This window comes from Parasteatoda tepidariorum, chromosome 6, assembly GCF_982258835.1.
Source record: "Parasteatoda tepidariorum strain Cologne lab strain chromosome 6, Ptep-v5.0, whole genome shotgun sequence".
NCBI lineage: Eukaryota > Metazoa > Arthropoda > Arachnida > Araneae > Theridiidae > Parasteatoda > Parasteatoda tepidariorum.
The window spans coordinates 10,851,093-10,865,790 of record NC_141760.1 but is presented as its reverse complement, the minus strand read 5'-3'; the positions used below and the strand labels follow the sequence as shown (position 1 = coordinate 10,865,790).

Genomic DNA, 14,698 nt, shown 5'->3' with positions numbered 1-14,698 from the left:
AAATAATCATTAATCATGTCTCAGGTGCTGGTACAAAATTTTTCGGACAATTGGCGTCTCTTTTTTTCTTTCACTTTGGCGATTTTTCTCGCTTAAAGTGAGATTAAAAAGGACAATGACGGGAATTATATTAATATTTATTCATACATTCATGCTTTTCTTTTTGTGAAAAAAAAGGCAGCCGATCACACCGTATCCGGTTTAAGCAATTTTCATATTCTAATGAGATGGACTTTTGTTTCATGGCGGGTATTCCATCACTTGGCATTCTTTTTTGCTCTTCTCTGGCGGTTCAAATTTAAAGAGCTTTCATTTGTTTTTGAGAAAGAGAAGCCTGAGTCATGAAGGATGAGGGTAGCCGGAAGTTATTGAAATTCCCGCCTTTCAAGAAAGGCCTTAGTATTATGGATTGTTATTTAAAGCAGTAAATAAAAGGTTAAAAATTGAAAGGAACTGGCAAAACTTTTCCGTGAAATATGAACTTTCCTTCTAAACTAAAAGGGGGTCCATAATCCTTACATTCATTTCGGGTCGAAATCTTTTCTTCTGTTTCGAAAAACTGTCAAGATGTAAATTTGCGAACCAAATATTTCTGCGAAAAGTTATTGCGCAGAAACAAACACTTTTAGGAAGAATACCGAGAAGCGTGAATAGATCATTTTAATAGATTTATCTGTAAAAAAATATGGTGTTTTATCATTAAGAAACTCTTACCTATTAATCCATTATAGCGCCATTTTTTAGTAATGTTGTATTAAAATGTTTTTAAAATTAAGATTGATTTATTAAAATAAGAAAAAAATCATTTAACTTATCACTGAAAATTGGTTTGATTTTTAAACCTATTATTTTAGTTGGAAAGCGGGTAGAATATAAACATTTTACCCACTGTGAGGAAATGGCCGTAAACTTGAATTTCTGTCCATATAACTTAGCGAATTTATGGAATGTGTGTTTATAACTACAAATTAACTCCAAGAGAATCAATAAAAAATTATTAACGAATAGCACACAAGAAAATACAGCTCCTAAGCATCGCAAGCTCCCTTCATTAGCATCGCTTTTTATATTCGTTAAGTTATCAGCAGATCATGATATCACAGATTATGAAAACCGACATTTAAAAATTAATTAATTTGGTAAGGTTACTTACTTCGGCCTAGTAAAGGATTAAAATCAATGATATTGTGCAGTGAAAGTTACTAGTAACGTATAAATCTAAACCGTTCGAAATTTCTGGGAAAAAATGTTAAATAATAATTTATTTAATTGCCATTTTACCATATTCAAGCCAAACATACAAATGACCCTAAATAAGATGGTTTTCAAACTGTTAACTGTGATAAAAACCGTTTATTAACTGCTTTTACTTAAATATGCATAAATAAATAATAAATATATATTAAAGGAATAACTAATGAATTATTATTCATAGTTGTAAGAAATTTAATTTATCTTACAACAATTGCGTTGATGTAAAAAGTGACAAATTAAAACAAAAAGACAGACAGAGAAATTTGATGTTTCTAGATATCAATCTCAACATTAACTTTATTGAACATTAACATATACTATATTGAAAATTAACACATACGAAATTTTTTAAAAATATTGAGGAACTTAATTGAAGAGAAATAAAAAAAAATTTCCCAGTTTATACTATCAAAATGATATAAGGCTTTCTTGAATGGGTGAAATTACGTCTCATTAAGTCGAACTTTCTGTAATTTTAAGTTTCTTTTTTTTATCAAAGTTCTGTTAGTCTTTTTTCAAATCTAGGTAATTGTTTATTTCGTTACGATTAACATATTAACAAATTGTTCTTACATTAAATTATAAAAGTAATACATATTATTAACAAAATGATCCTCATATTTTTTTAAAAGTTCATCAATAAATGGTGATTTAGACTGATAAGGAAAATATTGGGGAATGAAGTCGCGAATTCACGAGATTTGATGAGCGAAGAAAGCAGGAAGCGGTTCCAGTAAAAGATTAAAAAAAGCATAACTATCTGGAAAAACATTTTGAGTAGAGCACAATCTTAATATTATTAAGTTATATTTCTTCAAGTATTTAATTATAGAGAAAGAATTGTTTCAGAATTATACCGGCAAAACATCAATCAATAGTAGTTGCTGTTTGTTAAATTGTTTTCTGTTAAATGTTATTATTTTTCTTTTACATCGGCAAAGATAGCCATTCAGTATAATAACATGTAACGGAATGGTGAATACGAAATAACAATAAAAATTACTTTTTCATTACACTATTACCATTAGTGCAAGCTGAATGTTGCCATTTATGTGCTCAATATTTCAGACATATACCAACCGCGATATATCAATGCTGATATTAAAAAAATTCAAGTTTTTCACCGCTGATGCGGCGCTTACTCAAGTATCCTGTAAAACTGTTTCCTTACAACAAAACTGTTTCGGCAGTAATGCCGTTTAGACGTATAAAATCAGATGTTTCGACATTCCTTCTTTGTACTGTTGTTTTTAATTTAAATTATTTTCCCAATCATACTATATTAGTTCACACTCCTTTACTGTTTTCGAGTAATAAAGTAACAGTTTTTTGAAGTGAATGTTTAAGAAAAAATCTGAAAAATTGCATGTTATTTATATTTGATTGATATAAACTTCCTAGTAGCAAGTGTTAATCTGTAAATGTTCAAGTTGTTATTCTCTGACTTAAATCAATGGTTAGCATTTATATAAAATTAGGGAAAATTTATAGAAAAAGGGATTTTTTACTATTGATTTTGAATTTATGACGGTATGACGTATTCATTAATAAAGTGTATTATTAAATGAATTTTAACTTCGTTATGAAGATGCGTTCGTTTAAAATTTGTTTTGCAAAATTTATACTTTTTTTTAAATAAAATCTAAAATTTTGCCTACAATTATAAAATATAAGAATGAATTAGGGTAATATTTTGAATACTTTTTGCTTACTATACAATAACTTTCTAGATATAATACGCTTCAATTACATAATTTTTTTTTCTTCTCGAGGCACGCAAATATTTATTAATAATGAAGTTTATGATGCATGTATGTTTTTTTATTGCACTTGTAAAGATTTTAAAATGTTTCTCGTAAGTCATTCATCAATGCATCTGTCAGCTTAAGAAGGCTGCATTTGTTTTTATTAATATACGCTTTTTCTTTTTATTAATACACGCTTCGAATTCTTCATCTTAGACAGTTTTTTTAAATGTGCATACAAGTAAAATATTCTAAATTATGAAAATATAATTTTCTAAAACTTATTGTTATTAAATATTAAATATTGTTATTAAATATTGTTATTAAATAGTTGTTATTAAATATTCGATAGAATTAATTGATAATTTTTAGACAGTTTTTATCATATTATTACTATAAAACAAAACCCTAATTGTTAGAATAATATTAATCAGATTATCAATTTCCTCCCGAATCATTTCATATGTGAAAAATTCTGATAATTTAATTAATGACCTTTTTAGCATCTCACACTTTTCCAAAGGTTTGAAAATATGTTTTCGTGTCGTTCTACATCTATTAATTGAGGTTCTCACCTTACCACCACCACAATCCTTTATTTTCTTTCGTTTTTTCATTGATTGTCTTGTTTAAATCCCTTCTACTTCATTAGTCAACCCCCTTTTCTTCCGTTGTTTTAAATTGTTATTTTCTTCTGAAACTTTGAGTTGTTGTAATTTATGATGCATTTTAGCCATAATGAAGGCTCTGTTGTTTCTAATGCCTACTTACCAGCAAACCAAGGTCACTTACTTGGAAAACCAAGTGAATTCAAGGCAGAGGGTGCGTTTCTTTGTTTTCAGTGGTGCCATCTATGGTCAAAAATACGATTTCAGCCACACACGTCACAGCCCGTTTTACAGGGAGGACTAATTCATACATCCATTCATTCTTCCACAGATTGTAACTTTGGCGTGAACCAGAGGTATTGATTTTTTATGGGAACTTGAAATGACTTTGTGACCCCATTCGATTCAAAGTGCATCAGTCACCATTTAATACACAGGGTTTCTTCAAGTGGGAGTCGAACTCCCTTCTTCTTCTGTTGGCATGACAGCCTTTTGTGAACCAAAGCCTTCCCTAAAAAATTCCTGCATTCTGTTCTTTTCTTTGCGATTGTTCTCCAGTTAGTAATTTTCAGTATTTGATCTCGCCATCTGATCTTAGGCCTAACTTTGACTCTAATTCCCATTGTTTTCTATTTGAAGATCTTAAATGTCAAGGAAGAAGGGTCTATTCAAAAGATGTGACCCGCAAGCAGCAAACGACTTAATTTGATGCATTTGTTGATATCATCTTCCTTGAATGGTTTATATATCTCAATATTATGTTGTTGTCTCCATAAGCTATCCACATTTATAGCACCAAAAATTTTTCTCAAAGCTTTTCTCTCAAAAACAGCAAGAAATTTGTGATTTAGTCAAAGCCCATGTTTTGGATACATATGTTAAGATAGATTAAATGATCGTTTCATATAGCATTATTTTTGTTCGTCTTATAACTAATTTTCTCTTCAGAAATGTTCTTAAGCCATGAAGGCATCAATTAGCTGCCATAAATTTCAACTCCCGCTCTCACGAACAAGAGTCCAACATTCTACCTTCAAAGTTATCCCGGCCTGTGAAGGCTATTCTTATAATTGATATTATTGTGGTATTTTTGTGCTCTTCCCTCATTGTTTTGTTTTATTCATAAATGACACAAAGTTAACCCTTTTTTCACTGTACCAGTATTTTTTAGCCAAATACTAAAAAAATAAAGATCCACTATTCATGTTGGATGTCTTAAAGAAATAAGAGATTTTTTAAAACTTAAGGCAAACTGAAACGCTATTGAACATTTTGAGATCATCACATTTCTTAAAGAGAGTATACAACAAATTCTTAAGAACTACGCATCATTAAGAGATTAGTTTCAAAATATTTCTCACACCAATAATAAACTTAAAACTTTATGACGCATGAAGAAAAAAAACATCCGTTATTAATGACAAAAAAAAATCAGAATCTTAAGCGTGCCGACATTAATGTAATTTAAGAATTTAAACGCCTCATCTAGCACCAAAAGAAGGGGGTCGGGAATTACAGAAAAAATAGCTGCAAAAAAATGGAATTTGACTCTGTAAGCAGACAGATTTGATTAACATATAAACATCTTCTTTAAAAGACAGAATCACTAAAATCTGTCGTCCTTGTCTCGCTTGAAGAGTAAAAAAATAATCATTCTTTTACCCCTCAGCCCGGGCAGATTTTTTTACCTGCTCCTTAGCATCCCCTACCCCCTTGTCATCATTTTATCTCTTAAAACCACATCATTTTTTTTTACGAAAAGATTTTTTTTGTCTTGGCGCATTTTTTTTCTTCTTTTTCCTTCTTTTCTATGACGAAGTTGATTCTTGCGCTTGTCTCGGGTGTTTTTTTCCCACTCGTTTTGGCTCCTATTATTTTTTTCCTTTTCCCTTCAACTGCATCACTTAAGCAAGCATTGAAGATGATGGCTCTCCGGTTTCTTTTCCCTTCACCCCCAAAGGAGGTGGAATGAGATTTTTTTTTTTAAAAAAAGAGGTTTGAAAGAAGAAAAAAAAAGAAGTATGTGATGAAAAAAAATGACAAGTGCGGGTAGATAACGAGTATGAGAGGATCGGATTGTTGAAAAAGTTTTTCTCTGTAAATATATATATTCGTTTATTTTGTTATTTTAGTTTTAGATTTTTTTTTTATGCGTGTTGATCTTAGATTTACACCCTGTTGCGTTTAAGCTGTTGTCGCTGCACAGGATAAACTCTCCATGTTTAACTAATTTTTTTTAAAAAAAGATATTGTTTTCTTTGGTAAACTGAAAATATTAATGTTACTATAAATTAAACTATTTCTGATACAATTACATTAAGAGAATTATGAGAAATAAGAGATTATAGTTAATAGCAATGAAAAATTTATTTTTCCATTATTCCGTTAAACTATTGCATCTTTATATCTATTATCATATCATAAGCTATACTTTCCTATTGCTACAGTTATCTGGTATTGTATTATCCATTATACTATCATATCGTTGCATTTATCTTTCATTTTAACATTTACTATACTATCACATTATTTATCTATTAAACTATCAACTATTATATTATTTTATTGTTATCTATCAACTATAATATTGTTACATTTATTTATATAATTATTGGACTATATATTAGATTTTTCTGATCTTATGCTGGTCTATTATCATTGTATCTGCTATACTTTTCTGTTATTATGTTAAATAATTATATAATCTTATAATTTATTAATCAATGTGTTATTTATCTATTATCGTAATATCTACAATACTATAGTATTCTTAAATTTATCTAATACATTATTATTTCATTTATTTTTAAAATTATTGTAATATATATTAGATTTTTCTGTTTCAATATTTATCTATTATCTTTTTATCGACAATACTAGTCTGTTATTATATTTATCAATTATGTAATCTTATGATTTATTAAATCGAAGCATTATATTTATCCATTATCGCAATATCTACTATAATATAGTCTTGCTAAACTTATCTTTTTAGTCTTTTATTTATTTATAAAATTATTGTATTATTTATTATATTTTTTCTGTTCTGATATTTATGTATTATCATCTTATCTGCTGTACTATTCTATTATTACATTTATCAATTATATAATCTTATAATTTATTAAATCAACTTATTTTTATATTTATTTATTATCGTGATATCTACAATACTATCGTGTTGCTAAATTTATCTAAGGCAATATTGAGTGATAATTGGAATGATATTTATTACTATTTTAAGTATATTTGAGTTCCTTGAGGAATTTTTGTTTAAAAAAAAATACGTCATCCTTTTGCAGAGTGAAACAAAATTCTTACAGTTAGCCAACATGTAATCCCTGTAAAATAAGAAAAATAGTATTTTCAAAACTACCGGAATATGGTAAAATTTGTCGTGTTTCTAACTCTAGAGGTGCACCAAAATACTCGGCGACTTTTAACAAAGCGCTCTGGTAATAATTCTGGTAAAATTGGCAATAAAATATGGTTTTATAGTATGCGATAAAATAAAATAAATGTGACAAAACTTGGTAGTTTTATTATGAATCTTTAGAGCATGGCATGAAAGCTATTTATTCAGTTAAATTTATATTTCAGTTTTGAATTTCTTGCTGAATGTGTGGTAATAAGAAATAAAATTTTGAGAACTAGAATGTCTGCTAAGCTAATAATATAGAAACAGTAAACTACCAAATGAATGGTGGAAATAAAATATATTTCTTTTCTTTTATAACCAAAATAACGTATTTTTACCAAAAATATTATGATCATGCAGTGTGGTAATTTTACTAGATTTTTTTCCTTCGCCGATTAAAGCTAGTTTGCATCAGAGTTGTGGTCGGTATAAGTGGACAACAGGATAAGAATCAGGACCACCCGTATTAAACATCAAATCTCAAATAGCAGTCTAAGGTAGATTTTAATGTAAGAAACAACATTTATCACAAAACCCAACATGGTTTATAAATGATTCGAAAACAAACCATACAAGCTAAAATATTACTGTTAACTACACTAGTTTACTCGCTATAAAGTTAACCTTAGACCTGCATAAACAACTCGTTTATATCGAGATTGAATTTGTATTTACAAAACAAGGCTAGGAAAACCTTCTGAAATCGAAGATGAATTATCATGTGCAAATGAAAAGTAAGTAGCTTTCCTTAACCGAGAAAGGCACGTTTTCAACGCTTATTTTATGATTCTATGACCATCTCTAAAAAACAGTGTTTATTTTTCAAAGATTTTATACTCTTTCTTTAAAACTTTAAAATGAAGATTTGCCTGATCACTAAGTTTTCAATGCAAACAAAATGATATATTTGAGAGCCTTGACAAAGCTAGAATGGAAAAAGAAGTTAAAACAATAGATTTAGAGCAAAAGCTAAAAAAATAATATTTTTTTGTACCTTTATTTATTCTTTAAGAAAACAAGCTTAGCATACTAATATTTCTACTAAACTTAAAAAGGGATTAATATGTCAACATTTTTATACAAGCAAAACAAAATGAAAATGTAACGTTAGCCGTAAGGTTGTCTCGAGTTATTTGTCTAAATTTTTAAAGGGAAACTCAGATCAAAATTAAAATTTTTTTTCTATTCTTATTAGCTTTTTTCTACCTGAAAAGTTGCTAAATAAATAAGAAAATTGTCTGAATAATTTGATGTAAGAAAAAGTGAGTGGAGTGACCCCCTTCCTGATATGAATAATCACAAAAACTGTAACTCAATCGCATTTGAAGACTACTGGGGGAAGAACATTTTATGTGCATAAAAGCTGAATCGGAGAAAAAAATGATTTTGTGCTTAAAAAAGAAGGGTTTCCACAGTAAGACCCATCTTCACCATGAAATAACTCTCGGTGAGAACCTATTTTTCACGTTGCTGATTTGTCAAAACTATGTAATTCACAAAAAAAATTCAAAAGGACCTTTTTTTCAGTCGAATGAATGGCAATCCAATTCTTTTGTAAAAAAATGAACATAAACTGTTTTTATTTCCCTCGGTCTTTATTTCTTACCCATCCGAATTCTCTGAAATATTTTTTCAATCATATGACAGCCTATTCCCTTGTCAACGACATCAATTCCTCTCCTCTAAAATTCTGGAATATTCCCCTTGCTCTGATTTGCTCATCTCGGCTACCATGGTTTTTCACGTTTTGTTTTTAATATATCTTATGCCTTCTCATTAGAAACTTTGTGTTTTCTTTTTCAACTATGTTTTTTCTTCCTCAAATATATTTTCTACAAATATATTTTCTTCAAATATATCAACTTTTTTCCACCTTCATAAATATGTGAAGTCAATTATCAATTCAAGTATTTATAATTCATTTACCCACTTTGAGTAAATCCAAACACAAATATTTCTTTAATTCTTACTTCTTCATTTGTTACGACAAATAAACTTCCGATAATAAATCGCTTATAAAACATATATATATAATTTTATGATTGTTAATGGTAATTAATTTATTCTTACGGAATAATTGATTTTATGAAAATTATTTTTGCAGGTTCACCAAGACATGGACATGAAGGCTGAAGGTTCGCGCAATCCGAATCTTCCAGTAGACAATGGGGCGATCCCACGTCCTGCTTCAGAAAGTGCAAACTGTGCAGCTTGCCAGAAACCAATCAGAGAAAGGTATCTACTAAAAGCATTAGACCAGTATTGGCATGAAGACTGCCTCAAATGCGCCTGCTGTGACTGCCGTCTTGGCGAAGTTGGCTCTACGCTTTTTACCAAAGCTAATCTCATTCTTTGCAAACGGGACTACCTCAGGTAAGATTGGTGGCAACAAGTGCTTATGGTATACTTTAATGCCTGTTCTTATATAACAGACCTAGAAATTTAGTCCTGTCTGAACTTGTATTACATTTTTGTGCTCTCTAAGATTGATTTCTATTTAAAAGATAGTCTGTTTCATTTCCAATTGTGTTGGTGGTTAATTTGTAACAGTTTATAGTGTAATCAGATTTATGTAGCAGTTTTTCTACTATTATCTGATCTGCATTAAAAAAATGTCTTTCCTTAGCGAGGTTTTTATCAACAGTAATCTAAAAGAAAATCAGTTTTATTTCCAGTTGCTTTATTTGTTAATTTGTACCAGTTTAGAGACTAAGACTTAATACTGTATCAGTTTTCTACCATTTTATGAGCCACAATAGAGGAAGGAATTTGTTCCCTATCGATGTTGCTATTTGTGGTGATGTAAAAGCAAACTGTATTATTGACTAAAAGGAGAATCAGTTTTATTTCCAGTAGCTTTATTATTATTCCGTGTCAGTTTATAGAATCAGACTTAACTATAAACAGTTTTTTCTGCCATTATCTGAACTGTGCTAGAGGATTGTGTTTCCTAGCGATGTATTTATTATAGATGTTCTGAAAGAAAATAAGTATTTCTTCTAACTACTTTATTTGTTATATTTTACCCGTTTAAGGAATCATACTTAGAAAAGTAACAGTTATTCTGTCATTATCTGAAATGTATTTAAGGAATGCGTCTTTCAGTGATGTTTTTATTATTAGTGATGGTGATCTAAAAGAGAATCAATTTCATTTTCAGTCACTCCTTACTGTTATTTTGTAACAGTTACTTTACTATCAAAAAATATGTTGAAAACTGCTTTAAGTAGTCAATCCATATTGCTTATAAGTTATGTTAAATAGTTATGTTAAAATCAACTAATAGTTGGTTTTAATATAAAAGTGTTATCAAATTTCAACTTTTAATTTGTAGCGTACTTTTAAAATAAATTCTCTAAATTTGCAAGAAAGGGATGTTGAATGAATATCTTATACATCAAGTTATAAAAAGTTTTTCTCTGATGTCAAAAGTACTTCGCTTGACTACGTGCATATTACATTCAATCAAATATTTTTACTTCATACCAATAATATCAATAATGCGGAAGTAGATATAACTCCCTGAGATACATATTTGAAATGATTAAAACATTTTTAAAAATTATTTTATAAGGAGCTGAAATTTTATTTTTTTACATAACTGCATATAGTTAGAAATGTGCTATAAATTGTCAAAATAATAGGATATGAACTCCCTTACAGAGATAAAATATCTGTATCATGAATTTTTAATGAAACATTTATTTTCCATTGAATTTATAATCAGCGTCGTTTTCTTCAATTATATTAATAGAAGAAAGCACAGAGCACTGATACTTTTTGCGAAATAATATTAAAACACTGATATATATTTATGACCTTAAAATTTTTTTATATTTCACATGGATGTGTATCATTATTTCCAAAAGAATTATGTCTGGATAGTTATTTCATTGCTCTCATTTACCCCCAATTATAAATTCAAGCTATCTACCTTTCATATATAGAATATAAATGGGTATATTCGTTAATATAAAACCTTTTCTTGATTCAAAAGTTATTAAGGGGGAAAAAGTCGACATGTTTTGAGTGCTCAAAAATAGCACCCCATTCTCGAGACTCACCAAACGCGAACGGGAAGAAAACAAGAGAGATTACAACCAGAAAACTTAAAGTAACCAATTCAAAAATGGAAAATAAAATAAAGGTGGAAAATAAAACTAGAAAAACAGTAGTTTCCACTCGGAGCAAAACAGGTCAGGTTGCGTTTCCACATGCTAAGGAAATAAGCATTCATGGGAATGAAACAAAATTTTAGGAAGTGAATTTTAGTGCTGAAGTGACGAGGGGTAGGAGGTAGATACTTTATTTTCGTCGCTCTAGAGCTGCACAATGGGCTATTTGCGATGGTCTAGAAACCACCAATGAGGACGATGCGAAGACATGCCATCGCAATTTTGAGAGTGGATGGCTAACCTGCTTTGGTAGTCCGACGACCTGCGTGAAGTCAAGCACTTTACGGTAGAACAGTTAAACGAAGACCAATACCGCACACACTAGGGTCCCAAGTAGGCTCATCAAAGTGGTCGCTTAATGACCGCAGCCAGTGATGCTTGACTTCGGTGTTCTACTGGGAACCGTTTCTATACGATCAGTCCACTGCAGGACACAAGGAATAAAAGTGTTTGGTTGCTATCGAAATTAAATTTATGCCCAAGTATTCGGCATTTTTCTTAACATTGGATTTATTGAATTTTGATTCCAGACATATATGTAATGTTTCTTTGATCTTAATTATAAAGCGTGACTCGGTGGGGCTTGTTTCAGTTCCACAGCTTTGAGGATTGTTTTGAAATTTACTTTGCATAATAAGCTGACCGGACAGTGTACTGGTCAGGGAGTTGACCTCACATCTGAAGGGTCCTGGGTTCGAATCCCGGACAAGGATGGATGTTTTTTCATTCTCTATACTATAGATCCTTAATGAGGAAGCAACTTTGGCTAACTTAATAGGGGTGCCGTTGAAAGAGTGGCCAACAAATCTGCCCAATTGAAACCTCAATGAGGAGTGTCAGTGGGGTGGGCATTGGAAGAAGAAAAAACTTAGCATGATAATGTTTTTACTTTCTGTATTAATATCATAAAATAGTTTATTTAACCTAAATATAAATTAAGTTTCATGAGATAAACAACTTATTACATCGCTGTTGTAAAAAAAAGGTGCATGAACCGTTGATTGAAGAGGCGAGAGAAAGATATAAGCATTTCCAAAATTGCAACTGCTACTTTTCATGAAGAAAAGTACAATTTCAGTTGTGCGTTGTCGGTGGCGCGTTGGTATGGGGAAGGTGTGTGTGAAGGAGGTCTAAGATGAAGGATTGCGCAGAAGGGGGGGGGGGAGGGTGCAACGAAGAAAAGAATACACCGACTGGAAAAGAGGTCCGGGGAAAGAGGGAGGATGAGGGAATTAACTAATTAATTAGGGAATTAGTCGAGGATCTTGTTTAAAACGGGGTAATTAAAATCCGAGAGGCAGAAAATTGGGAATGAATTACGGCGTGACAGCCATATAAGGCATGTGTAGGGGGGTACGAAGGGGGTAAATGGGGATTCGCATATACACTTTTATGCGAATTTAAATTGACGCGTATACCTTCTTTCTTGCTTTTCACCCCCAAATGCCTAAAGTTGTTCGACTTGGGGATACACATGCCAATTGATTACTTCTCGTTGGGAAAAGGAAACTTTTCGGGGGATTATGCCCAACGATGTGTACCGCACGAGCCGTCGTCAGTGCAGGCAGCGACCTAGGCTTTGACGCGATGTACCCACCACGTTAACCCACGATGATTAATACCCGAGTAATTAAAATTAATCGGTGATTTTGAGAAATACTTTTTCGTCATTAATGCAAAGACGAGTGTAGTTGGAAAGTGAAGGTTCTGCGCCATGCTGTGTCCTTCTGCCCTCTTTCATACCAGTTTGCTTTTAAAAATTAAGATTGATCTTCAGAAATTAATTGGTATTTCGTACTCCTAAAGGAATGGTTTAATGACTTCCATAGAATGAAATTTTAATTTCTGAAATAAATAACTTCGATTGATCAATTACTGTGCATATTTATTGGATTTCATTTAAGTACATGCAGTGATGGAAGCTCGTGCGGTATTTAAAATAAATCTAAATGCTCCATATGTTTGATAAATTGATTGTAAAATTTACTCTAGTTCGAGTGAGCATTTAAAAATACATATGAAAGATTTATTTTATTCTTAAACTTGTCTTGCTTAAAATTTTTACTTCAAAATCTGAATCATATTAACCTTGAAACACTGACTGATTTACCATCTTTAGTATACATTGTGGGTTAATTCTCGATCTAACAACCGCTTTTGGTTCTTATAACAATTCTCTTTTTAAGCAAATGATGTTGAAAATGATCTTTTGTACAGTTGTACTGAACTTGATAAAGTCACACTTTTTATCTTTATGTCATTAGATAGTGATAATCTAAGATTTTACGAAAGGTGATATTTTTACTTCAAACTTTTTCATAGCATTGTTTCCATGTAGCTGCTTAAAATTCTGTAATTTTCAGTGGATAACAGCAGGATAAACGGTACATCTTAGTTGATTAAAGAAAAATCAGAATTTTTTCACCAGAAACAAATGAGTGCCAGTGCAAAAAGTTGAAAATCGGGTATTTTTAGTTGGCAAGGTGAAAATTTATCTAAAATATAACTATGCACGCGCACTTCCTATTATAAATTATTTAAATTTATTTGGAAAATTATTTTATTATTAAAGATATTGTTTGGAATATCTATACAGGCAATTAAAGGTATTATTTTACATGTTAGTAACATATGATATCAAATCATGTTATGATAATGTGGTTAAACTAAGCAATAAAATTAAGGAACTAGTACTGAAATTTAGCGCAAAACTTCACTAACATAATTAGCTATTGTGATTAAGGTATGATACGCTTCAGTATTCCAAAGAAAACTTCCCGAGTGAGGAAAATTACTGTCCACGGAGCAACGAGGAAATATCGTTTAAATATTGTTTTATTCAATATTCCTGTTTGACGAATAATATTGAATAAAACAATATTATACATCAACACTTTATTCACATAATTTTTTTAGATATTGAAAATTAACTTTACTTTTCACGCTGCGAACAAAGAATTGAAATATAGAGCGTGTGAGCTGTCACAAGCATGAAAACGTAAATTCACATATTCACAAATTTCTGAATGAAACATCTTTTCACGCTTGAATAGCGGGAAGCTGAAACAAACTGAGATGTAAGATGGGAAGAATTGGAGTATTAAAAGCGATTAGTTATTATAAACAAATAAAGTGTCCTACATTATGTTTTAATTATACTTCTACAATTTCGATAATAACGATTTTAATCATTGTTATTGTTATTCATTTAAAAATGAGTATTAGCCGTGCTGTTTTATTTTAAATGCATAATTAATATTTAGTTTCTGCAAGTTTCTTTATTGCGTGTCATTTATTCAACTTAGCTTCCTAATAGTTAGGTCATTTGATTGCTTTACAGCGATAGCACAAAGTTCCAAAATTTACAATTGTGTTTTTAGGATATTATCCTAAAAACACATGTTGTGAATCTTAAATAGCATTTTTAAAAAATAAGTTATCGTTTTGTTTCTGCAATTTTTTCTACTGCATATTATTTATCTCAATTCAAAATTTTAA

At 30.3% G+C, this 14,698-nt stretch overlaps 1 protein-coding gene across 2 annotated transcripts in view; it reads left to right on the top strand.

Annotated features, from left to right (window-relative positions):
• The window catches only part of LOC107444322 (LIM domain only protein 3), a 153,710-nt gene that overhangs the window by 102,000 nt on the left and 37,012 nt on the right, over window positions 1–14,698 (top strand). For both annotated transcript variants that reach the window (XM_021147362.4, XM_021147361.4), the window contains exon 3: window positions 9,130–9,398. In XM_021147362.4, the coding sequence (XP_021003021.1) occupies window positions 9,142–9,398 (257 nt within the window). In that variant the 5' untranslated portion in view covers window positions 9,130–9,141. The remainder of the gene's footprint in view (window positions 1–9,129; window positions 9,399–14,698) is intronic.